Source organism: Sceloporus undulatus, chromosome 1 (genome assembly GCF_019175285.1).
Source record: "Sceloporus undulatus isolate JIND9_A2432 ecotype Alabama chromosome 1, SceUnd_v1.1, whole genome shotgun sequence".
NCBI lineage: Eukaryota > Metazoa > Chordata > Lepidosauria > Squamata > Phrynosomatidae > Sceloporus > Sceloporus undulatus.
The window spans coordinates 75,058,524-75,085,027 of NC_056522.1; the positions used below are offsets into that span (position 1 = coordinate 75,058,524).

Below are 26,504 nucleotides of genomic sequence, written 5' to 3' on the forward strand. Positions count from 1 at the left end.
TTCCTAATTTGGATAGGTCTTTTTACTTAATGTCTTCCCATGGCTATAATTAAAATGTGGACAGTTGAGGAGGCTGTCAGCTGGCAGAGACAATTCTACAATTAAAGGCCAGGCCATTCACATACATAGTGTTTAGTCATCTCATAAGTTACAGGCAAAACCCTTGAATTTTACCTATGAATTCTCCAAAAAATTTTATCTTCCTTTGAAAATGTTATACCAAGAAATAAACAGCTAAAACAGTTTTCACTTGTTTTAACTTAAAATGTATCTGAGAGGTTAGTGGTACAGTACTTAAAAAATTGAAATTGGAACTTCAGTTTCACAAAGTAACCAAGACATAATATAACTACATCATATGTAAGTTATTGCTGAAAGAGTGTCATTGGCGGGATACAGACCGCCCCTTTGGGGCGGCCTGCAGGTGCCACAATCCCCACCGAATTGGGGCCTGAGCAGCCACAGTGACAGCCCTGGAGGCCCCGATCCGCTGCTTTTCCAGGCCTCGGGGAAGCGGCAAAACGCCGCTTCCCCCCAGCCTAGAAATGGGTGTCCTTGGGGCATCATGCCCCAGGACACCACAGGGAGCTGCTGCCAGGAGAGAAAGGGGCCGCTCAGCCCCTTTCCCCCCAGCTTCATTCCTGCAGCCGTTTGGTGGCTGAGGGAACGAGGCGCTCCTCAGGAAGGAGCTCTGTTTTGGAGCTCCTTCCGGCAACGCTGAAAGGGCGCCACAAGCACCCTGCAGCGGTGCGAGCACGTCAAGCCCGCATTGCACCGTTTGGCTATGCCGCAGTCATGATGTCATAATGATGGCGCCCATGTATACAGGGTTCCGCCATTATGGCGCTGCAGGTACGTGCTAGGGTTGTGGGGCATCTGTAAAGGACGCCCCGAGGCAACCCTAGCACGTCATGACGGTGCCCCATAGGGCCTGTCTGTAAAGCGCCATTACTGACCATATTTCACAAAGGATGTGTTAACACCTCTCTTGCCACTTTAACTTACCTGTAAATTTCCAATGTTGAGGAGGGGCAGAATTTGAGATTAAACATGCAATCTACCAACTTTTATAGCAGTCTTGTACCACATTTTTAAAATTAACAAATGTTTTCAGTGGACTGTTTCTTGACCCTGCAATCCTTCACAACTATGTACATCCTGGTTATTTTGCAACCAATAAGACTTATTTCTCATTTTGAAAAGATTATAATTCCCAACCCATTTGGCCACTGACCATGCTGATTATGGTTGATGAGAATTAAAGTTCAACAGGTTCCCGAGCCTGACTGTAAATTAATTTTAAAAAGAGTGAGTTATAGATGTTCACTATTTTTATACAATTAGGTGGAAATGGATGCAGGAGATGTGGTTCACAACTTAAGATTTACAAAAGGAGGCTGAATGCTGTTTAGAACGCATACCTTAAAATAAAAACATAAATTCTACATGTGGTGTGTGTGTGTGTATGGACACACATAATTTTTCTTAAATTAAGGAGTTTCATCACAGAACATTCTCAAACTTGAAGCTGCCTCTTGTAATAATTATTTATTCTGTATTAAGCTGTTTCAAAAAAAAACCCTCATGCTAATAACCATTTATAGCTTTCATTAAGTTAACAAACAAAAGGCTAGCTTAGGGTCACAAATGTTTAAATATATAAAAATAAGTTTAGAGTTAAGGCTCATATGTCAGCTGCAATTTTCAGAAGTACCTAGTGATCTTGACCACACAGAACTAAGCACTTAAGTTGCAATGAGGGACCAACATACTAGAAATCTCGGGGATTCATACTTTAGACACCTTTTTTTTTCATATTTCTCGTGTTAGGCATCCCAATAGTTAGTTATGAAGATCATGGGTAATATCAGCTCTCCCCCCCCCTTGAAAAAACTTCAATATCTAAGAAACAAACTGTATTGAATACTGAAAATTATAATTGGGTCAACAGAAGATCAAGATCAAACATTGAATTTTCTTGGTTTCTTCAGCAAGAGGCTGAATGGTTGCTATAGCATTAAACTATGCCTACCATTCTTCATCTGGTTTGATGATTTCTTCTGAATTCCTGTAGATCAATTAACTTGGTATGTCTGTTGCCTGCAACGGACATGGTCTAGGAAACTATCCAGTATCTTGCATAAAAGATTTAAGTTGAACTAGACAGTAACTATATGCCAACTTTTTTCAGTTCTTCCAAGTTGTTAAAACTCTTCCCCAAAAGTGTTGGTGGTTAGATTCTCCCCACCTTTGAAACACAAGGCACAACTGGGGAAGGGATACATCAGCAGAGTGATTGTCTTAAAACAGATCCTACAAAGGTCCTCAATGCAACATATTAGGTTTTCTGCTCTTTACTCATGCAACATCTTCTATGTAATCTGCATCACCACTCAACTGAGAAATGGTGAAATCTTGTGTGAGGTCTTCAAGCTAAAAAGAAAAAAGAAAGATCAAAATATTAACTGAAATTTAAATTCATATTTTACAACTATTTTTTACAGATCTTGCCTCCTTTTGAATGTTTATGAACAATATTTGAAATTTAAGTACTCTCCTAAACGCAACTACCAGTACAATCCTAGCATGTCTAAGTCCCATCAAATTCAATCATATTTACTTCTAAATAAATAATTTTGATTTTCAAAATAAAAATGAAAGGAACAAAAATGCACTGTTTTTTTTTAATGATTAAGTCTATGGGTAGCTTTGTCAGACACAATGGGTAGTCTAATATATAAATACAAATAGATACAATTAAAATTCTATTTTAACTGGTAAATACAAGCAAGACAGGTAATCATTTTTAAATAAAAAGAGAAAGGCCTCAGGAGGCCTAAGAAGCCGGCAGAACAACCAGGTAAGCATGCCAGGCCCTGGGGCTCTCTTGTTACCCGGTGTATAAGATGACCCCTGATGTTAGACACAATTTTAGAGGGTCAAAAAGTCATCTTATACGCTGGAAAATACGGTACTTTATACATCAGCAAAATCAAGAAATAAATTAAATGTACAATGACGTAAGAGGACACTCTTGATCACAGAATTTTTTTATCTAAACAGTAGGCATGGCAGAATGCAGGTATGAAACTATATTAATCCTCATCCAGGCAGAAAGGACATTTTTGACACAAGTCAGGTTTTGTTGTAGCATTCACCAAGATCTAGTACAACTAGGCATTTTATGACACTGTCATCAAAAGTGATGTAAATAATGTCTCTGAGTTTCAGCACCCTAATCATGCACATGTTTTTCTTTACTTTTCTCTTCCTTTTTTGTTTGTTCGTTTGTTTGTAAAAATGCTAGTATTTGAAAGACAAAGAAAATCTATTGGTTACAGCTTCTTCTTATAAAGGAGGACTGATAGTTACTCAAAACAATTGTTTCAATCTCATGTGAATATGTGTTTTCAGGGTTGGGATGTTTGGATACTGTGGAATATTCTTTATTATGTACCTCTCATGGAAACGGAGGACTTTATACCCTACAACAGATTTTCAATGGGATCAAAAAATACCCCAGATTAAGACACTAATCTGCCTAGATGGGATGTTATGTTGAGGATGAAGTAAGCTTATTTTCTGCTGCTCCCGAGGCTAGAAAACAGAGCAATGGATTCAAGCAACAGGAAAAGGGATAGCATTTAATCATTACAAAGAACCTCCTGGCGGTAAGAGCTGTTTGACAGTATAACATGCTGGCTCAGAGAATGGTGGGGTCTCTTTCTTTCGAGGTTTTGAAACAGAGGCTGGATGGCCATCTGTCAGGGGTGCTTTGATTGTGTATTCCTGCATGGCAGGACTGGATGGAGATTGAATTAGATCGCCCTTGTGATCTCTTCTAACTCTGGGATTCTATGATTCTAAGAGCACATAAATGAAATATAAAGAATTCTTAAATAGCTTTTACCTCTCTCAAGTTTCATTGTTATGGTTAGGCATTTGTTCAGCTCTTCTAAGTATGGTTAGTGCAAAACAGATACATTTCTAACCCCATGTAAAATTATAAATGTCATACTTTATCACTAGTATTGAAGTCTTCTAACTCCACGGATATATCATCTATTTCTTCACTAATGCTGGCTTCACTTTTTTCTGATCGATGACTGGTACTAACAAAAGAAAAATTTGAAAGAGGGAAACAATGAAATTCTTTCCCCAAACATTAAAGAACTCCTTATGAATTGAGTTAGCTATCAAAAAATCTCTTCACTATCTAACTTTAGACATGATTCCCAGATATCAAGCAAAACATATTAGAGAACAGGCTTATAGCTTTATTTCTTTTTGGAGTAATTATTTAGAATAATGTGCATTAAACTAAATAAGGGTAACTAATATGTATGTAAAATGACATGTGGATTGAGCTGTTTAAGATCTACACAGAACAAACTCATGAAGTGGCATCTCAAATTCCAGATATCTTTTCTTGGAAATATCAGTCATTTACAGTACATGGAATTTACATGGACTACACTGGCTTCCACATTTGTTATATGTGGAAATCTGTTCTGAATTGAACTGAACTGATCAAAGGAAATAGTTTTACACTGATAAAACACATTATGATGATTTGTACATTTAGATAATACATATACAGTATGAAACACATGTAAAATGTTAGAATGTCAAACAATTCAGAATGTATAAAATCTTTCAGGAGTACCTTAAGGGACACAAACAGTTGCCACTTTGAAGTCATGAGGGATCCATTCTGGATCCCCCCACAAGTTTGAAATATCATGTATATTCAAGCCTCATAGGCTTGAATGGGGGGTGTGCATGCAGGGAGTGCACCATAGGCACGAGCCCCATTAAAGTTAATAGTAGTTTCCCCTCCGCAGATTTCCAAGCCCATGGACTTGGAGGGGCGACTGTAGTAATTTTGTGCATAGCATTAACTATATAGAAATAAATGAGCTTTTTAAACCTATTTGAGAATTTAAGTGTATACCTGTAAGTTGTATTGAATTCAGAAAAAAATCCATGGTGCTTTGAAATATAGCACTCTAGGGCCAGAGACCTGCAGGAGAACTATGCTAGAAGTTGAACTTTTTCCAGGAAAATTTTGGCCTTGTTGCCACTATGGTTTAAACCGGGTCTCGATCCGGGTTAAACAGGCATGGTTCCCACTTAATTTGAATCCCTGAAGCAATTCAGAAAGGGGGGTGGGCATGTTTTTTACCCATTTCACCTGCATCAAAAAGACACTGGAAAAATTGTGTTTTGGGGGCTGAATCAATTTATTTGGAAATAAATCAATTCAGCCCAAGTGGGAACCAAGCAGAATCAAATCGGATTTGAATCTGCCTTTGTTCCTGCTGGCAGTGGCTGCATCCTCCCAGCCTGCCTCTCTCCTTCGGCCCAAAGTGCCTCAGTCCTCCTGGCCTCTCTCCTTCCACCCTGGCCTCTTCTCCGCCCCCAATATGGCCAGGAAGGACGGAGGGAGACATGGCAGGGAAGCCACGGCTGTTGCTTCTTGCACCGATTCTTGAAACCAGTACAAACATAGTGGGAACCATGCTGTTTGCTGAACTGGTTTCAGGAATCGGTGCAGAAAGCAAATCAAGAGGTAAGTGGAAATGAGGCCACAGACATGACAAAGGAATTCAGACAAAAATCTGCCAACTCTGAGCAGCCTGGTTCTCTAATGTCTTACTTCCTTCACAGCTGAAGTACCTGTGGTCTTTCTCCTGTTGCCACCACTATGTTGGCACAGTGCGCCAATAAGATTCCAGCCTAGGAATTTAAGTATTATTTTCTTACCTGTTGAAGTCATCAGCATATTCATCTTCATCTCCTGTTTGTAAGTAATCAAACAAAGCATTAGCAAATTCTGTTCTTAAGCAGGTAGGTCCATTTCGTTCCAACCTCATGTTAGTAAAAAGAAAGGGCCTCTGCAGTGTTTTTCAGAGAAAAAATGATACATTTAAAAACTGAGTAAGTTGGGCTAAATGATGAAAGACTTCTGGAAAAGTAATACTTCAATGACATTCAATTATCTACTTTTATCTGCACAATGTTTCAACCAGATACGGTTTATTTATTTATTTTGGTATATTTTTTAGAACCATAACATACAATAAATCATGCAACACAGGGTGAAATTATATATATTGTCTTTTTGCCAAAGAGCTACTTGCCTATTTCAAGTGTTCCAAGTTTAGAATTCACTATCTTTACATCTTTCATAATGGAGTCTGCATCTGTAAACCAAAAATTAGGAAGTTTAAAACTGCATAACAGCTTCTTACAAAACAAGATGCTTCATAATCTGATGACAGAATTGCTCCGTCATCTGATGACAAAATTTTAAAAAATTAAACATCTTAAATCCCAACTTCAGTTTGATATTTTATTTTGTAGTCAACAGTTGGATAAACAGATAGTAATCATGAAATCGATCATGAAACCAATCATCATCATCTCCTCATCCTCCATTCTCCTATATCCTGGTTAAACCCTCTCAAGAGGGTAAGGCTTTCTCCTGAACAGGCATGGTTGTGGTGCTAGGTAGAATTATTCCATGTTGTACAAAAGGGGTTTGCTACTGGAGCTCCTGCTGGAACAAAACTGATCTAATTACAGACAATTCTCCCTTGACACAGCACTCTATACAACACAGATCCCATTGTTTGGGAAGACCCCAAAGTCTTTGTAGAGGGTTTCATGGACGGCTTACTGGAACCACAAATTAGAGATGAGGAAGACTGATTGTACAAACTGCCTTCTAGAGAAACACTGGGTATAATACATTAGTATACAATTTTAATTAACATATCCTTTGAAACAAATGAATTTGTTTTACAGTGCATCCTTGCCTTACGCAGGGATCCGTTCCGGATCCCTCCGCATAAGGCGAATTCCGCCTATGCTCAAGCCCCATTGTAAACAATGGGGCTCGTGCATGGTGGCGCAGCGGGGCGCAACGGGCGAGCGCGCCCATTCAATTGAATGGGACGCGCCGCCCCTTCCACCCCGTGCGCGCCCTGCGGCTTGAGCGTGTATGCTCAAGCCGCGTAAGGCGCGCCTGCGTATGACACAGGCGCGCTGTATTTGGATCCAATATAAAACAGAAAAAAGGCTATAACTAATGGTATCTGTCTGTGGTAAAATTAATTCCTTTCTCCTTTGTTCATCTCTCAGATCTGCTCAAGAAAACTGGGAATGTGGTAGAGCAGTTTCGAGGAGGGAGAGCAGAACAAGACGTAAGTAGAAGGGGAAGATGCAAAAGAAGTAGTCTTTTCAGTTGAATAAGGACCAAAAATAGAACTGGAGTTGCAAAAGTTTTACTGAGGTACACGTTTGCATTCTTGCTTCTTTTTAACACCTGAACTGTTCTTGCAATTAGGTCACTACAATCCAGAAGAACTAAATTTTTATTTAGAGCTTTGAGATGAAGAGTGTTGAAGTGTGGCACCTATCATATTCTCTTATCTTTTCTTACAGAGCAGGAATTCTTAATGAAAACAGTTTAGCCGTTATAATTAATGAACAATCATAATAATTACAGCATGGCACTGCAAATTCTCCTGTTCCTCTCACCCTATGAAAGAAGTCAACAAATTACACTTACTATCAGACTCTTTTAGTGGTGGTGCTCCAGTCAAAGAACTCAAGCCAGTCTTTACAGGTGGTGCATCTGAAAGAGATGCAACATTTCCCTCTTTGCTAGAATCATTTTTCCTTTAATTAAAAAAAAAAAAGCGAGAAAAGCAGTCAATGTTTTTAGCTAATTCACATTCTCTAATTAGATACATTACTAGGCAAAACAATATATCCAGAGCTAGGCTGCACCATCCACACACCAACACCACAAAATAGTAGTAACAGCAATTGAATGATCAGTGGTGGATCTACTTTCATGTAAAGCACTGTACAGATTTTATTTTCCATAACAAAACTTCTGCATGCTTCACTTAAAGGCCATGGCACCTTGCACAGAAACACTATGAATGCTGAGGGACTTTTTATAAACACAACTTAGGTTAATAAAAGGAAGTCCCATGTAATGTGAACAGAAAAATGTTTCAAGTTAATTATAATTCTGAGTTGGGGTAAATTTGTCTCAGTAGAAGAAGCAAGTATGAATCGAAATGACTTATGGAAGACGAGAACCTGTTGAAAATATTATCCAATAGACACCATTCTTGGTTATTTTAATTCTTGTTTTCTTGAAGCTGAAAATGCCTTCTAGAGAAAACGGCATTTGCATATGGAGGGTACAACACAAGAGACAGTTTGGTATATGAGTCAAGAGTGTGTGTAATGACCTCAAAAGGCCTCTCTAGGTTATAAGAAGGGTTAACTCTGGGAAGATGGTTCATGTTAGTCAACTGAAGGTGTAGAACTAGAGAGACTCAGTTGACTCTGCCATCTTCAGTGCATAAAGGCACTTTCATGCAGAGTATCTAATGCTCTGCTACATGTACTAGTTCACAGTGCTGCAAGTTGAAGCACTGATATTCTCACTTTAACAGTTTTTATAAACCTACTGAAACTATTATTGCTTTATTATCACCAAATGCATCTGTTTATATAAAGATATGAAAGTAAATATTTCTGAATTACAATGCATATATTTTCTATTTTTTTAAAAAAGGTGATTTCTATTTTCAGTGGTTCTTTAAGTCTTTTCTTTATTCACTATAAAGTTACAAAAATTTGGCATCCCATAACATAAACATTTGACAGATTAAATCTAAAAGAAACATTTAAACTAGAAGTGATTTACCAGCCGTAAGAGTGTTCTGGTTTTGGTATAGGATCATCAAAGAATGAATCTCCATCTGCATCATCTTCCTCTCCAACTAAACTATTCTTTTCTTTGGTATCAGTGTCTTTGTTTGGTTGAGAAATTGGCTTCAGTTCGTTTGGTAAGAAGTGAATACTGGCTTTACTCTTTGTGTCACCAGACAAGTTGCTTGTATCACTATGACTGGTTTCTGTAACCTTAAAAAAATTGCAGATTCCATTACATAATATTACAGAATCTGTTTCCACCGAGCTGTAGGAACTCATTTTTAAAGACACAGTTATAAAGAACAAACAAAACATCAATAATTGTAATGGCCAAAAATACATGGCCATAAGTAATATTTCACTGGAACTGTTGGAAGTATAGGCAAAAATCCCAACTCTGGGGGTTGTAAAGAAAGCAAATTATATATAAGATGAAGAGAAGGCCATTAAAAATCTGATACTTACACAATTCCTGAACCAATACTACTTGCACCCCCAACATCACATGAACACTCAATGTGATGTGCAAATATTAACAATCCACTGTTAAATAAACACACATTCAAAGCTACTGAATTAGCAAAAGCCAAACAAATAGAATGCAGTAAATAAAAGGCAATATACTACATGAACAGCTATAATTACTGAATGACCTGGGAGAAACTGTTTCAATTAATCTTCTGAAACTAGGTAACAACTAGCACCCACCAAAGTACAAATACAATCCTCAGTAGTAACAAAATTCTGCACTTTAGACTTACAATTTAAGAAAACAGGGGTGTTTACTTAAAACAACAGGATGTTTATTTTATTACTGGATACCATATTTTTGTCAGTTTAACTGTGCTGTTCTAAAATAGTTAAGTAAATTGTATAGGGAACTGAATTAAGCATTTCATGTAGAATTTGAAGAAAAGACTGCTGTACATTTGTGTAGTCAAACATTAACGCAATAAATAAGTTACATAAAACTAATGTATACAATTACTTAGTAACAGCTTGATAGAATGATAGCAAATTGCCTTTCTCAAGAAATTCACATGCAGAAAAAACTTTAGAACAAAAATAGGATCATTACTCCTGTTCATACACAAGTCAACTGCATAAAGATCATTGATGATTTTCTGCATGTGGAATAAAAATAAATTGTTCAAACGTTTGTCTGAAGGCAAACAAAGAAATTATATTATACAAGCTTTCAAAGCTCTACTGGCTTCTTCAGCAAGCAAAGGTGTTAAAAATCATACAAGAGAAGAAGAACTATCCACTATTCTTAATATCTCTACAACTGGTTAGAGCAGGGAAAGGCAACAGTGGCCTGATACAGACAGGCCAAAATAAAGCTGCTTCGAGTCATTTTGCAACTATGGTATTTAAATGATACATGCGTCCTAAGAGTCCAGAAGCCACACCAAAGCCACGTTCCAGTCCTAAGGACTGGAGTGCAGCTTTGGTGCAGCTTCCAGACTCTTAGGACACATGTATCATTGAAACACCATACCTCCAAAGTGACCTGAAGCAGCTTTATTTTGGCCTGTCTGTATAGGGCCTAAGTGGGCTGTTGGGGATAATTTTTCAGCCCATAGGAACCGCTGAAGGCCATAATCAGCAAAAAAATTTAAAACACATGATCAAAAAAAAAAATCAAACATGTAGTGGCTTCTGCTCCATTTCTTTCAGGGCTTTTAGGGCTGGATGAAACCCAAAATTACAAAACTGCCTTTTTGTGGCTGGAAAGAATGGGTCAGGAAAGTGTTAAAAAACTGTAGGCATGTTCCTATGATGCCCCTAGATCACACTGTATCCACTTGCTTTGGAAGATCAATAGTACATCAGAAATGCAGAAAACCCTTTTATAAAACTGATTTTTTTTTTCTTCCCAGTCAGGACCTTTCCTGTTACCCAGGAAAACTGCTTGCCCATAGCTACTTGAAGAGCTCATATTGAACAACATGTAGCAATTTGGCTGTGAAGATCATTATGAATCCGATGGCAAGTGAAAATGTTTCCAAGCAATTTTCACCCTCTCTTCAACAACCAACACTACACCATGGGCATTTCTATAATCTGATTTGCAGAATACATTACAGTTGGTCCTCTATTTTCACGGACTACAGATCCGCGACCTTAACTTACTCGTGAGGAGCAAACAGAGGGGGTTAAAATAGGGTACATGCCCACAGCCGTTCGCAAGCACACGCCCCATTCAAGCCTAAGGGGCTTGAATATATCCAAGTTTCCATTTTGTGGGGGGAGGGGGGGGTCCAGAATGGATCCCCCATGAAAACAGAGGGCTGACTGTATTGACAGTTGTCTTGTGCATTTTTGTAATTACCCAGCCTAAAACAACACTCACAATGAGCATAAACTCCTACACACACTTACATGGAATTAAACCTCACTAAATTCAAAGGGAACTACCTCTTAGCAGATTCAGAGGATTACACTATAATTTTCTTCTTGTTAATGCACAAAAATGCAGGAATCTTATACAGTTCAAAACTGAAGCAATTCCTTATTACAAGAAAATTTGGGCATCTGTAATTTCTACAGATTTTTTCTAAAGATTCTATAGATAATTTTTACAGATTTTTCAAATGTCTGATGAAGCAAAGGCTAATTGTGGGTTTCCCCCCCCCCCCAAATGCAGAGCACATTACACATTCTTAAATGCCTATATTATTTTGCAACTCAATATGTTACATTGAAATGAATGACCAAAAGATGTTTTCAAATCAGTCTGTATGTAGAATTGATCAAATTCTGGGTTGAGCAGCAAAGCCAACAATGCTGTGATATGAAGAATAGCAGCAATGTTCCCCTTAGACACCCATGTATATATACATTTAGAGATGTGAAATCCTGGGTGGAAAATGGGCACAACCTGGGTTTTCCTCAGAAACATGTGAGGCACAGATACAGTGAGGTTTCCCATGTGATTTTTCCAAGCCCCTGCCACCCAACCACAGTTTTGTCAGGTTTCTAATTAAGTAGTAAAAACAGGATTGGCAGCCATATGTTATGCTCAATATACACCAGTAATACAGATTTGGAGTTAACCGCTCTTTTTATCTAAGAGAAAAACTCTATCAATTAAAAGCAATTCTACCAACAGTAGCTTATTTTCACACCACCTCATGACCAATAGTAATAAAGCATCTTTAAAAGCTTTAAAGCTTAGTAGATATCATCCATTCCTTGATTTTTTTCACTAAGGTAAAATCAGAAATTGACTGTGCAGTCACACAGAAGACTTGCCTGAATCCATGCTTTTTGTCCTCATTTAAAGATCCTCGGAGACATAAAATAAATTACAGTATTTGACTAATCTATCCATCCAGAATGCAGTCTTCCTCTTTTGAGCTGTCTTCTACCTTACCAAGCATTACTGTCTATTCTACTGAATCATATCTTATCATGATATGGCCAAAATATTACAATCTTAGTTTCATCATCTTGGCCAGGGCATCATGAAGCCGGCTTCTGGACATGGCACAGGCACAAAAAAGTTTTTTACTGTCCGAAAAAGGAGCAGCTCTTTGCTACTCCTTTTTCAGGCAGCTTCAAGGCCGACCGGGGCTACTGTGTGCAGTTGCCATGGCCCCAACCACCTTCAAAAGGGGCAGCTTAAAGCCGCCCCTTCTGGCTGTCTATTTGACCCTTAGTTAGGGTTAGCATCTGTTTCCTTGATAGAAAATTGTTAAAGACCAGACGTATTCAAATGACCATTTCTCAACCTGTTCATATAACACAATAGTATCAACTATAACTTGGTATCCTATAAAACACTGAGCATAAGAACTTACTCAAGCAATTAGCTTTGTGAAAGCATATCTGCATCACTTTTTTAAAACTTTTTTTAATCTTAGCTCATCACCAGTACACACAACATGCTTTTAAAAGTGAAAAGAAAACCAATCCCAAGCTGCCTGGTTAGAGTCTAAAAGCTCCTTTATAACAACTGTGTATTTCAGCAGACAAGACTGGAGTGCCTTGAAGTCCTTCTGACCTTTCACTTCAATGAGGGGAGAAACTAGTCAGTGTATACCGCTGCAGGTGAACTTCAACTGCCAATTAGATAGAGCTACACATGTTTTAGGATTCCAGTCAGGAAATTCAGAGCTAACATTTCTGAGTTCACTCACAGAAATGCCGTGTGTGAACTGGCCCTCAGATAATAAAAAAGTAACAGTACATAGTAACTTTAATGAACCAAATTCTGTTTACATACTCATTTATTAAATCTAGAGAATTCAAGTATGTGGCATCATGTCACAAACCATCTTTTTGGAAAGACACATCACCTTGCAATACTCAGGAAGAAGGATAGGCAAGCAGTCAGTTACTCCATATTTGTAAAGCTTATTTAATGAACTCTGTATTAACTTTAAATAAAATTGTGAATATTGTGCCTCAGACCATGCTATTTCTTTATATCTGTGGCATTAGTCTATCAAAATGCAACTGAGCAAATTGAATTGATGTTTAGTGCATACTACACTTTTTTAAAAGTAAAACTAAAAGCACCTGTCATGTTCTTCTGCTCATGCATTTTACCTGCTCTGCCGTGTCCAAGCACCTTTTCTGTTTACGATGTCCTTTATACCTTGGTATCTGAGCACAAGAATAAAATAATGGCACAAAAATGAAAAGAAATTATATGTGGATTATATCAAGGGAATTTAGATTCTTGAATGTATACTCTCACCTTAAAAACCTGCTTAAAGATTTTGTCTGATAGTCTTATCTCCATAACTGTTATATACTTAAGGAATTGCAGGCTGACACCTCCAAGTTCACTGATCCTTAAAATTCTTATGAGCTTTAAATGGAAACAACATAGAGGGGCAAGTACATGGAAGCAGGGTGACAAATTTCACAGGCAAGCTCATCAGAGAGATTCATTTGACAAGTCAAAGTATTTGAATTTTAGGCTATACTGCCATCTTGCTTTCAAATTTTTTTCTCCTGGAACATTCAGCTTACATTTTAGAAATATTTGGATCAAGAAGCCTGTTTCTTTCAAAAAGACCAGTTCACCTTGCAGATCCCAGCCCTTTCTCCAGTAGGCTTGCTAGTATGCACAGCAACAAGGCTTAAGCATCCAGGTATGTAACTGACTACCTTCCTCTGTAGTGTCCTACTTGGAATTTAAGATCAACTAGAGAAAGTTTGAATCCCTGATCCACCATGGAAATGACCTTGGGCAAATCACCCTCTTTCAGCCTAAGAAGAAGGCAAAGGCAAACCTTTCTGAACAAATCTTGCCAAGAAACCCCTGTGATAAGCTTGCCTTAGGGTTTCCATTAAGTTGGCAGTTACTTAAAGGCATACAATGACAACAATGAAGAAAAACTATCCTTGTTGTCTCCCAGATCGGTGTGGCCTATAGCGCTATCAAACCTGGAAACCCTCTAATGGTACCCTGGCTATCAAAGTCCATTACAGATTTATTCTCCTCCAACAGCATACACACACTCCAGATGTTCAGATGTCATCCTTATTTCTAGAAGCTATTACAGTGTTTTATGATGTTTTCTGTTCCTTATGTTGTTTTAACTGCATTTTACCATAAATCAACAAGTTGTGATTTTAAGTATTTCCAACATTTTTTGCAACTTGAGAAAACATATTTATGAGAAGACAGTCATGCCTGCCCCATGCAGCAATGTGGTTAACTCTGCACAAAGATGACTCAATCTCAGTAGTGGACAAATGATAGCATATTTCTGTTCAATGCTACCCCTCCATATAGTGACATCTCCATTCTTCACTCCACAATCAGCACATTCGGGCTAAAACAAAGATATCCTTTGCTTCCTTCCATTATTTCAGTTGAAATTTTAAACACACTGAATAATCTTTTGCTTTAGCAACAGTTGCAGCCAAGTGCTTTGGCTATAACAGCCTCTTCTTCATGCCACAGCAACTGCCAGACATCTTACCAAGTCAAACAAGTTTGATTGCCATTTACAGGAGAGACAATTTCTACACCTGACAGCCATTGTATTTCCTCTAGCAACTGCAATGCTCAAAGAAGCATAAGCAGTCCCATACTTGCATATATTGTTGTTGTAATGTATGGAGCCCTTGTAGCACAGTAGTTAAGTGCCTGTACTGCAGCCTCTCACTCACAAATCACAAGGTTGTGAGTTCAATACACTCGGGGTTGATTCAGCCTGGCATCCTACCAAGGTCACTAAAATGAGTACCCAGCTTGATGGGGGCAATTAGCTTACACACTGTAAACCGCTCAGCGAGTGCGTAAGTGCACTGATAAGCAGTATAGAAATACAGTATACTTGTTATCGCTAGTGTTTATTTATTTATTTTATTCATTTGTATCCTGCATTTCTCCTGATAATGGGATTCACGGTGACTAACAATATACTTAATACAAATTTGAAAAAGCAATACAAAAGCATGAATAAAACTACAAATATATGATTTAGGAAACAATTTATGAAGTTCAAACATGAAAGATATTAAAATGTATTAAAAGGCTATATATCCAATCTTACTAACAACATTAAACATGCACACATGGTCAACCCCAAAACTGACCCCCTCAGTTGCTGGGGGGCATGCCTGTGTTTGCCCCGCATGTTCTCCTCCACAGCCCTGCATTTCTCAGGGTTCCCCATAGCAGCCTGACTGCAATCCACCTCCCTGTGGAGATCCCTATTCCCTCTAAGCCACCAGCATCTCACCTGCCCACTCACATTCGCAACTGCCTCCTTCTCCGCCCCTGGGCTCTCCTACCTGCCTTCCCCACCCGGGTGATATTGCTTTGGCTGCTACATGATGGGGGAATCTTTTCCTAGATCTAAGAAGTAAGCACACCACTTCCAGAAACAGAACACTAGATGAGCAGGATCTTTGATATGATTCAGTGAGGATCATTCTTGTGCTGCCCTCTAAATTCATGACTACTGGCTTGCAATGTGAGGAGGGAGGGACATGGTGTGGGAATACTTTCTCCCTACAAATTTCTCCCTAAACAATTATAGATTATGAAAAGGTTTATGTTCCAATTATAATTAAAACATTTTAAGATAAGGGATTAATATACAACTACCTGGCATTTACTCATCTAAAATGAGAGCTTTCAGCTTTTGGAGAAGCTGTATATCCTGCACATTTTTGATTTTGGATGGGTTAAAGAACAAAAAAGGTCAGTTCTCAAGGACCGAGGTGGCTGCAGGATTCAGGAAAGCATAATCTAATTGTTTTTAAAAGACAGTCATTGCTAACATAATACATTAATACACATTTAACATGTAATGGAATATGTTAAATGCGTACTTCACCAGGATCAGGAACAGCTGAAGTTGGAATAAGTCAGGAAACGTATTTCTTTTTACTCTCCTTGCTTCTTGCCAACTGCCCCTACCCCAGATACTGATCTTAGGAAATTTTATATCTCTAGTCCTCTCTAATGTGATCTGAGATACTGTATAACAGAGAGTCCCAGAAATTTAACCTTATTAACTAGGTCTTAACAATAAATATGATTCACACATGAAATCAGGATTTTCCTTGTTAAACCACCACAGTCCAGTATCTCATACTGTATAGCCCTCTTGGTCCAGTTCATAGTGAAACAAGATGCATTAAGCCATTTCTTGAAGCAGGGGAAGAAGGAAAAACAAAAGTTGCAAAGAAATAAAATGTACCAGGACAGGACACCAATGTTTACAATATCAATAAATCTAAAGCAATGCTGCACAAAGCAAAAGGATCAAAAGCTGGTCAATTCCAAATGTCTTATCTTTACTCTTACAAAATGAAATTATGTCCATACAGATAAGCCTTCTTAATTACACAACTCATTGTCCTGGGAGTAATCAATGTTTGGGCTAGCAAGGGTAGATAGCCATGGTTCCTCAGAAGTGTTTGAACTGCAACTCCAGTACTCCTCACCACTCCCTCTACTGGCTAGAGCTAACAGAATTTCCAGTCCAATAACATCATACTTTTGCCCTCCCTGGGATAAACAAAGCACATTACATCCATTACATAGAATTACACATTGTATGTTATAATTTTCTGAACAGCAAATTTTACTTCAGATTTGCTGGAATTTTCAGAATTCAGTTTCATGCTGAAAAAAAGGAAGAGAGACAACTGTAACCTTCCACCCCCAAGAGTCAACTGGGATGAGTCAAGATGAGGTGGTCATTTTCTCTGTTGATAGAAAAGAACTCTGCTGATACAGTACAAGGAACTTGACCAGGAGCTTTTACAGAATCTGTTAATCCACACTTAATTATGTCTAAAAATGGATGTTAAGGAAAGGCGGGTCAGACCTAGGGTGCAGATGAACAGAATCATTAGACTAAAAAACACAGCACAAATAGCTCCCCATATGCTGAATTGCACTGCCAGCTAGCAATACTTTGGAGGATTCGCCACTTCACTCCCCATCCCCCCTCCCCACACTTAAGATTGTTCTATAATTTGTATTTAAAATCAAATCAAACCAACCACATCCAATTCCAACCAGAATTTGGACAGCTGCACATTTCTGATCCTCATATATTTGTGGCTGCTGCTGTTTAATTTTAGTAATATATATTCTTTCTATACAGTGTGCCCTTGCTATCCTCAGGGATTTATTCCAGACTCCCCACAGATAGCAAAAAATGTGGGATCTTAAGATCTGTTCTTTTCAATGGGTGCATGCTCCCACTCGCAGCACCACGTGCACACATGCCCATTGGAAAAGCTGGGGCTTGCCATCCCCGGAAGCTCAAACAGCAGATGGCAAGCCTGTGGTTGTCACAGATGTACGGTATTACCAAATGCCTCTAAAATATTATGTTAAATTCTATTTTTCTGACTTACCTTACTTGGCAATGTGTGTATATGAGACCTTCCATCTGATGATTTTGGAGGAGAATGTGCACTTTCATCTATTATTGGGGTGGCCTAAATGGAAGTTTCAAAAAAGAAAATAACCATTGTACAAAAATTTTATTAGAATACCATAAAGCAACATATAGATTCTCTTACAGATGCTACCATTACTTAAAAGGTAATTCATCCGCCAAGTGCCTATATCAAGACAAATATTTTTAAAACATAGGCCAAATAAATAAATTACTACACATTTTAACAATCCTTACATCTCCACTGTTACAAACTCCTCTCTTTTGCTGGCATCTTCGGACCACTTCCAGCAATAATGGTCCATCTACTGAAGTTTTAGCTTCTACAATTCCCAAGTCTCGAGCTAAGTTCTCTCGAGCTTCAAGTCCATTTAACTACAAAATAAATAAGTAAATAAATAAATAATCAACACAATGTACATACAAAACAAACTTGGATATTTTGAAATATTTGGTAGCCCGGTGACAGAAAAACAATTTGATCCAGAAGTGCCAAGGTATAATCTAGAAGCTATCAGAAAGAGACATGATTCAAAATATTAATATTCTCTCTTCCCCTTAAAATACCCATGTCATATATTTCTCCATGTTGCAGTTATTTTATTCCCTCCACTGAAACTGACCCTGAAGATTTATATTGCTCTGATGATGGGCCATTCAACATTAGCACACTTATCCATAATTATTATGTTTTAAATAAAAATCAAAAATACTTACTGTACTTGATTCAGGTTGAAAGACAGCCAAAGTAAAATCAAGATTAAAGAACTGAAGAAATTCAGCAACAAGACTAGCCACCAATCGACCTAAAAAAAGAAGAAGATATGTATCACATGTAACTTCCTCATATTGTATTCACATGAGCTACTTAGAAAGTAGAATTTAGCCATATTAATATTTTTGGGATTGCTTACAAAACTACTGTGTCAAAATGAAAGGTTGTTTTTAGCATTTGAGAATGGTTTTAGGGAGGTCTTAATGGAAGGGCTCTGTCAGTTCTTAAGTTGGAATGATGATCCTCCTAGTGGAAAGGGGTAATTTTTGTCAATTTTTTTCTCTTCCTTCAGCACTTGCCCTCCTTTGCATTTCAAAGAATCCCTCAGCCTTCTAGAGTAGATGGGTGCAGAACAAAGGGCTTAAGGGGGAAATCAGTTAAAGTTCTCCCCTGCTTCTGCTGGTGAGAAAAAAAATTCAAGATCTGAGCCAAAACACTTAGATCAATCACCTTTTATGAGCAGTTGACACTGAGCACATCTCCTGGAAAAACATCCACTTGGGTGCATCTCTAAGTACAGGGAAATTTTGATAAAGCCTATTTTTAAATATAAAATTGTTCCCACTGAAGTTGATAAACATTTCACTGTGATGCTTTCATCCTTATTTTAACTGCTTGGCACATATTCTTAACAATGATTTAGAAACCAAATTTTCCAAATATTTTACAATCTTAGCATTCTTCCGTATAACAAAGGTGAGAGGTAGAGCAATACTATTCTTATTTTACATATGGAGTAATTTGTCAAAGTACTCACAATAAGTCTGGCAAAAGTCCAAGTATGGCTGTTCATCTACTAATAGCTACAAGCTCTCACTCAGCCTTAGTTCCTCCACAATACTATCATAACTTCCAACAAATATGCTATAATTTTAAAGAAAAAAGGTAGAACTTACCATCCTTTGTATTTAAAAACTTTCGCAAACTTTCATTTACCAGAGGTGTCTTATTCTGCAAAATGATGAGGAAAATTTAAAAGAATTAGTACAAAGTAATACAATTTTTCTGGCTTTAAATTTAAGAGGCAGGTAGCAATTACTGTATTAATAATTTGTACTTTGCCTAAACCTTTAGACTTAGAGCCATTCTGAAATCATACATTGTCAGAATATGACACTGATGAATAGGAAATAGCAATACCAACCTAATCTGGGTGATCTTAATAGTACTGCAACAGGATAAAATATTAAAAATAAAAATATTTTAATTGTTTTAGTGCTAACGTACACATCTGAAATGACTCTGCTGAATGGGAAGGAAGCAGAGCAAAAGTGCCAATGTCTTTTTTATTTGCATAGTGGTATAGACCCACTCTTTACCTATTTCTAGTTAATAAAATAAAACAAGCGGAGACAAAAAATGGTACTGAGGTTTACAGAAGTATCCTCTTTTCCTGGAATATGTTGCTGTCATCAGTTGCAGACTTTCAAACAAGAAATTACTCCATCTTCTCTGCTCTTCCATTTGCACTTTCAGGCATAACCCTGATGGTCAGCACCTTAAGATACACTGATAAACCTGAAAGACAGAAATAGTTGCTCAAGCACAACTATTCCGCCTCGCACCCTCAGAACGTCGGGGCAGCAATTACTGAAGGTGCCTGGGGCCAGGTTAGCCTCCACCACACGGAGGACATTCTCCACGGCTGCCTCAGCCCTTTGGAATACGCTGCCCACTGAGCTCCGCTCGTCTACCACCCTGGCCCAATTCAGGAAGGACCTAAAAACCTTCCTGTTTCAACAGGCATTCCCCGAATAAAATCCTGTGGGCCTCCCTCCTCTTCCGTGGCCAAGAGGTTGGGCTATGGGTCTTTTTGTCTGTTATTTTATTGTATGGTTTGATGGTTTTGTATTTTAATCTTTTGTATTATATGGCTTGTTGTTTTTAACCCTGTTGTAAGCCGCCCTGATCGCAGGAAGGGCGGGATATAAATAAAATTTTTATTATTTATTATTATTATTATGGTCCAAAACACAATGCAGAAATAATCCAGTTTGAGACTGCTTTAACTGCCCTGGCTCAATGTTAGGGAATTCTGAGAACTGTAGTTTTGGGAGACGTTTAACCTTCTCTCAGGGAGTTCTGGTACCACACTAAACTACAATTCCCAGGACTCCCTAGCACTGAGCAACAGCAGTTAAAGCGGTCGCAAACTGGATTATTTCTACAGTGTGTTTCAGATCTATGTCAAACCAATAAAGTTCAAAAACTACTGCTGTACTGGATGGCCCTTGTGGTCTCTTCCAATGCTATGATTCTATGAATGCACCAAAAAACAGATTAGCATACTAAAAATAATAGAAATCAAAGTATTACCTTATCTACTTACCTCTACTTTTTCTTGCTCTTCAAGAGCCAAAAACACAGCTGCCCGCAACTCTGCCTGTAATAGAAAGCCAGTATTTGTACAAATATATACATTTTATAATTACATACATTAAGCAAACCGGATTCCAAGCCAAACTGCTCCGATGATTGTTCCAAAAGTAGATTCATTCTTCCCCTTTTGTTCAATCTGTACCCATGTGAAAGGTCTCTGATTTTATAGGAAATAAACTCTTGCAGCACTTACTATATTACTTTTCCTCCTGCTTGTCTAGATAAGTTGCAGATGGAGCTCAAGTATCTAACAGAAATTCCACTGTGCTAAGGGATGACAGAAATCAGCCCCCAAAACCACAAATTCTACATGGACCATCGCAAGGTAACAAAGCAGATCCTCCTGGCTGGATAACAAGTCCAATGGGCTAGGGTGCACCTCCCCCAGGACAAAGCAACTGGGAGATCCCTGTGGTTACATATGGCAGAATCAAACATAATTGAGCAAATTGCCGCATCTCCCCTCCTAACAGACACAAGAACTGTACAAATTTGTTAACACAAAGATTTACATCCCAGACTATTCATAGCTTCCTCTCCATCTCTCTGAACAGCCACACTAAAGGCCAAATTGTCTAACAGAGCATAACAAAGAAGAAGTAACTCTTGGGGGTGGAGCACATGAGCAGAAAAAGCAGCTAGATCTTGCTTTTTCTGAAAGTGGGTCGAAAATCCACTGTCTGCATCAAGGCTGGGGAGTAGGAGTAAAGGAGTAACAGGTTTTTACAGGAGTAGGAGTAATTATATTGTACATGCAAGCACCATTTTTAATTTTTATTGAGAAATATAATAGGAGTAAAAGCAGGAGTAACATTAATAAAAAATATCTTACTGCAGACAAGGAGTAACCCCAAAATCACCACTACTCCCTCAGTCCTGGTCCTCACAACCCACTCCCAAGGTAGGCTGAACACCACAGGCAGACCAGACAGAGCAGGCTCAAACTGTACCACTGAGTATTTTTTTTTTGCCTTCCTACCATGCATGTGTATTGCCACACTAATACATCACCTGTGACCTCCAAGTACCTCCCATATCCACCCAGATGTCATCCCACTGCATGGCAGCCCCTTTGATCAGCCACACAGTCATACATGCGATGCTCTGCTAGTACAGGGCATCAGCATATCAATGTGCAAGTGATACATTGGCAAAGCACCATTATGGAGGCTCCTCACAGATGCCCCCTTCACCTCTATGGCCCCTTGTTGGACTGTCCAGTTTGTGTATGTTGTAATTACATCCACTAGAATTGTCACACTTTCTTTTTTTTCTTTTTTTTGCTTTGCCACAGCCTCGCACTGGTGTCAGGCTGTATATATGCAGGTGCAAAGATGCACATTTTCTGAGCTAAGTTGAAGTATCCTGACTTCTTTTTGCCCAATTTTTTAGCCTCAAAGCACGGCTTCATTTTGCTCTCCACCCACTTTGGAGGTATGCGTCATATAAATGCCCTCGCCTTCAAAGCGGCTAGAAGCTGCTTTATTTTGCCTATTTATTTCACCCCTTGTTACACTATTAGCCAGCTATTAACATTTGACCGTGATGGTGATAAGGATTCCAGAACCTTCTGCCTGGTGTTTCACATCCATTAGAACAGGGTTCCCAACCTTTGGTTTGGCATTTGTTTTGGACTCCAGCTCCTAGAAACCCCAGCCTACTTGGCCAACAGGAATTATGGGAGCTGAAGTCCAGCTCAACTGAAGGACCAAAGGTTGGAACCACTGCACTAAAGGCATCAACACTAGTAGCTTCTAAGATCAAAGACAGCATACCCATGAAATATGTCTTGTCAGGGCAAAGCAGGGAAAGGAATTGCTCTCATGTCCTGGAGGTAATCCTGGAGATTTACTTGCTCACCAGGGAAAGAGACAGGGTGGTCAGATGTCATGACCACAAAGATGGACAAGGCACCGCAAAAGGTATGACAATCAAGAAACATGTAGGGCATTACAAAATAAGAGCTAAAAACACTCTTATAAACATAAATTCGTGCTTCTTAGGCAAGCTCAAAATGGACCTTTTAGAATTCTTCCTGGATAGGTCATGTCCTGGAAAAGGAGGACATCTAGTCACCCTAGACAGAGAATGCTGGATGGGGTACAATGTCACAGAGTATAGGGCTGCATCCGCACTGCAGAAATAATCTCATTTGATGCCACTTTTAACTACCATGGCTCAAGGCTATGACATTCTGAGAACTGTAGTTTGTTGTGGCATCAGAGCTCTCCATCTGAGAAAGCTAAGGCTCCCTCAAAACATTTTGCTAGGACCGAGTAATGGCGGTTAAAGTGGTGTCAGACTGGAACTAGTGCAGAATTCAAAGATAATAGCCGTGTTAGTCTGTAGAATCAGTATGTAGAGAGATCTTGTAGCACCTTTCAGACTCACCAAAAGAAATTGGCAGCTTGAGCTTTCGTAAATGCATCTGAGGAAGCAGACTGAAGTCCACAAAAACACATGCTGCCAATTTCTTTCTTTCAGTGAGTCTCAAAGGTGCTACAAGACCTCTCTATGTACTGGAACTACTGCAGTTTGGCACCATGGCTTTAACTGCCCCGGGTCAATGCTACTGGACTCTGGGAACTGTAGTTTTGTGAGACATTTGTGAGACAGGCGCCAGAACAAACTACAAATCCCAAGATTCCACAGCACCGGCCCATGGCACTCAAAGCAGTGTCAGACTGGGACAAACGCAGCTTGGCACCACGCCTTTAACAGCCATGCATGGCTCAGTGGTAAGGAACATGGGGACAGCAGCTTTGTGAGACATTTAATTAAGCCTTCTCTGTCGGGGGATGCCTTGTGCCACAACAAACTACACTCTATTCTGCTCTAGTCAAGCCCCACCTGGAATATTGTGTACAGTTCTGGGCACCACAATTCAAAAAGGACATTGAGAAAATGGAGCCATGTGTCCAAAGGAGGGCGACTAAAATGGTGAAGGGTCTTATGAGGAGAGACTTAGGGAGCTGGGGATGTTTAGCTTGGAGAAGAGAAGGTTAAGAGGTGATATGATAGCCCTGTTTAAATATTTGAAGGGATGTCAAATTGAGGAGGGAGCAAGCTTGTTTTCTGCTGCTCCAGAGACTAGGACCTGGAACAATGGATGCTACAGGTAAAGAGATTACATCTCCAACATTAGGAGGAACTTCCTGACAGTAAGGGCTGTCCGAGAGTGGGACACACTCCTTCCTCGGAGTGTAGTGAAGGCTCCTTCCTTGGAGGTCTTTAAACAGAGGCTGGATGGCCATTTGTCAATGGGGATGCTTTGATTGAGAGTTCCTGCATGGCAGCATGGGGTTGGACTGGATCAGGGCCCTTGCAGTCTCTTCCAACTCTATGATTCTACAATTCCACAGACCTGGAGCCATGGCAGTCAACAGTGGGGTTGTTTCCTGCAGAGAGGAGGGTGCAGCCTATGGCTCTGCTGCATCTATAGGCGCTTGCTCTCTCCTGGGGAGGATCGGGGTCATAGACACTCTCTCTCTCTCGCCCTCAGAGTTCCGCGCATGCGCCCTGAGGCACAGCCAGCGCGTGGTGGCACTGCCTTGAGGCAGAGAATGGCAGCTGGCGGAGGAGGGCGGCGGGTCTGCAAGCCCCGTATCCCTCTCCCTCCAAGTCGCACCGCTCCTGGCTCAACGCTAGCGCCTCTGAGTGCCTGGTTAACACTGAGCAGCAGCGTCGCCGCCATTCCCCCTCGCCTCACCTTGATTTTGTTTAGCACCCCGCTGCTCTCCAGCGTCTGCACCAGGAGGTCCCTCAGCTCCGTGTCTTCCTCCGTCGCCGCCGCCGCCGCCGCCGCCATCTTGATTCTCCCTGACAACCGCCTAAACTGAACTAGCGAAAGGTCCAGCCCCGCAGATTCGTCACTCTGAGGCGCATTTGTCGGCTAAGAGGCGAGGCAGGCCCCGGAGGAGGAGGAAGAGGCGGCGCCAGCAGTAGGGCGCCCGCCTCACGGCCCGCGCTCTGAGCCGCCGTGGCGAATGTGCGGATGCGGTTCGGAGGCAGCGCGGGACATTTGAGAAAGGGGGGGTTCTCTCTCTCTCTGTTTCAGCCAACAGCCTAGGTTTCTGAAATAAAAATACAAGCGTGATACAAAACTATGCCTCTCTCTCTCTCTCTCTCTCTCTCTCTGTGTTTTAAAAAATAAAAGTGCCCACTGTTTCCCTCAGATGAAAGTTTCCCTCCATTTCAGATATATAAAACATTCAGGGGCGGTAGCTAACAAATACAAGCAAAACCCCATCAGTGATTTGGCCAATCCAAGTACAGAACATACTTGTTGCAAGCTTCCAGAGCTCCATGGGCCTCTTCTTCAGGCAAGAGGTTACAAACCAAACTGGAGAAAGAGGAAAAACAGTTGGAGATGTTAGTCAGATGCCTGTGTGCTGTTTCAGGCCTTGCATGCATAGCAATGTTGCCAACAACTAGCCTGGAAGATACTCCCCAGAATGTTTTACCAAAATCCGCCCCTCACTCTCAGAACCTCTGAGAGGGACCTATATTGCAATCACAAAAGACCAGATTGGTAACAGCCTCCCAGAGGTCTTTCTTTGCTGCCACCCCAAAACTATGGAACGACCTTCCGGAGGAGATCCGTCTTATTACTATCTTAGGTGTGTTACAGACTGCTCGTTTGGGGCGGCCTGTAACTGGCCCTTTCCCCGCCGGATCAGGGCCTCAGGTTGCCACAGCGGCAGCCTCTGAGGCCCCGATCTGCCGCTTTCCAGGCTGCGGGGATGCGGCAAAAGGCCGCTTCCCCGCAACCTGACAAGGGGCATCCTTGGGGCTTCATGCCCCAAGGACACCCGACAGTGGCAGGGACACAGAGAAAGGAGCCACTCAGACCCTTTCTCATTTGTGTTGCTGGCGCAGCTGTGTAGAGGCTGCGCCAGCGACGCAAATCGTGGAAGGACTCCAAATCATGGAACGGAGCTCCTTCTGGGGCCATGGAAAGGGTGCCCCAGGCACCCTCGCGCGGCCCCACTATGTCACTTCCGCACCGCCCCATTTGGAGGTGGCGTGGTCGTGATGTAGTCATGGCGGCCCCCATGTGGAACGGGCGCCACCATTTTGTACGTCCTGGGGACGTACTAGGGTTAGGTGCATGCATAAGGCACACACTTTCTTTAACCCTAGTGCATCCCCAGGACACACTTTACACCCGTGTGGAACGGGCCTTAGATGCCTTTAAGAAGGCAGTTAAGACAGATCTCTTCCGGCGGGTCTTCCCATCTTGATCCCTATGATGGATCTCCCATCCGTTTTAGATTCTCCACTCCATTTGATTATAATTGATCAGAATTTTAACTGTGAACTTTATTAATTTAAGATGGGGAGGGTTAGAGGATTTATTTAGCTATTACTGTTTTGATGTATTTTATTTTTGTCGTAATCCTGTCTTGATCCCCAGGGAGAGGCAGGAAAATATAAATAAATTATTATTATCATCATTATGATTATTATCATGTCGATCTCGACCCATGGTGATCCTGCTGATGAGACATCTCCAAGACCCTCTGTCCTCCATTGTTCTGCTTAATTCTTTCAAACCCATACCCATCACTTCCTTAATAGAGTCCATCTATTTAGCTTGTGGCCTTCCACTCTTTCTACTCCCCTCCACTTTCCTGGCATTATTGCCCCTTATATAAAATGACAAAACAAAGGTTTGCTTTTGGGTATATTCAAGCCATGGATGTTTGAATCTATGG

General features: G+C 40.2%; 1 protein-coding gene across 5 annotated transcripts; it reads right to left on the reverse strand.

Moving 5' to 3' along the window:
• Window positions 1-1,529: 1,529 nt before the first annotated feature.
• On the reverse strand, window positions 1,530-24,662 carry CEP43 (centrosomal protein 43). Of its 5 annotated transcripts, XM_042445787.1 has the most exons (13): window positions 24,497-24,656; window positions 20,738-20,791; window positions 19,305-19,359; window positions 18,351-18,439; window positions 17,871-18,008; window positions 17,590-17,673; window positions 13,300-13,356; window positions 8,735-8,952; window positions 7,577-7,686; window positions 6,144-6,206; window positions 5,767-5,800; window positions 4,019-4,112; window positions 1,530-2,433 (listed from the first exon to the last, which is right to left on the reverse strand). In XM_042445787.1, exons 1-13 carry the CDS (start codon window positions 24,593-24,595, stop codon window positions 2,359-2,361), a joined length of 1,170 nt encoding a protein of 389 aa, XP_042301721.1. In that variant the 5' UTR covers window positions 24,596-24,656; the 3' UTR covers window positions 1,530-2,358. The 5 variants fall into 5 exon arrangements, with proteins under 5 accessions (XP_042301721.1, XP_042301724.1, XP_042301723.1 ...); XM_042445790.1 differs by lacking the exon at window positions 17,871-18,008 and having other exon boundaries at window positions 24,497-24,662; XM_042445789.1 differs by lacking the exon at window positions 4,019-4,112 and having other exon boundaries at window positions 24,497-24,662.
• Between the last annotated feature and the right edge of the window lie 1,842 nt (window positions 24,663-26,504).

Excerpts from the sequence above, each read along its gene's own strand:
- CEP43 (XM_042445787.1), bottom strand. The coding sequence starts at position 24,595 with ATGGCGGCGGCGGCGGCGGCGGCGACGGAGGAAGACACGGAGCTGAGG. Across the intron at positions 4,113-5,766 it reads TATGCTGATGACTTCAACAG|TACCAGTCATCGATCAGAAA; the intron begins GTAAGAAAATAA and ends TTCTTTTGTTAG. Across the intron at positions 2,434-4,018 it reads ACTTCAATACTAGTGATAAA|CTTGAAGACCTCACACAAGA; the intron begins GTATGACATTTA and ends TTTTCTTTTTAG.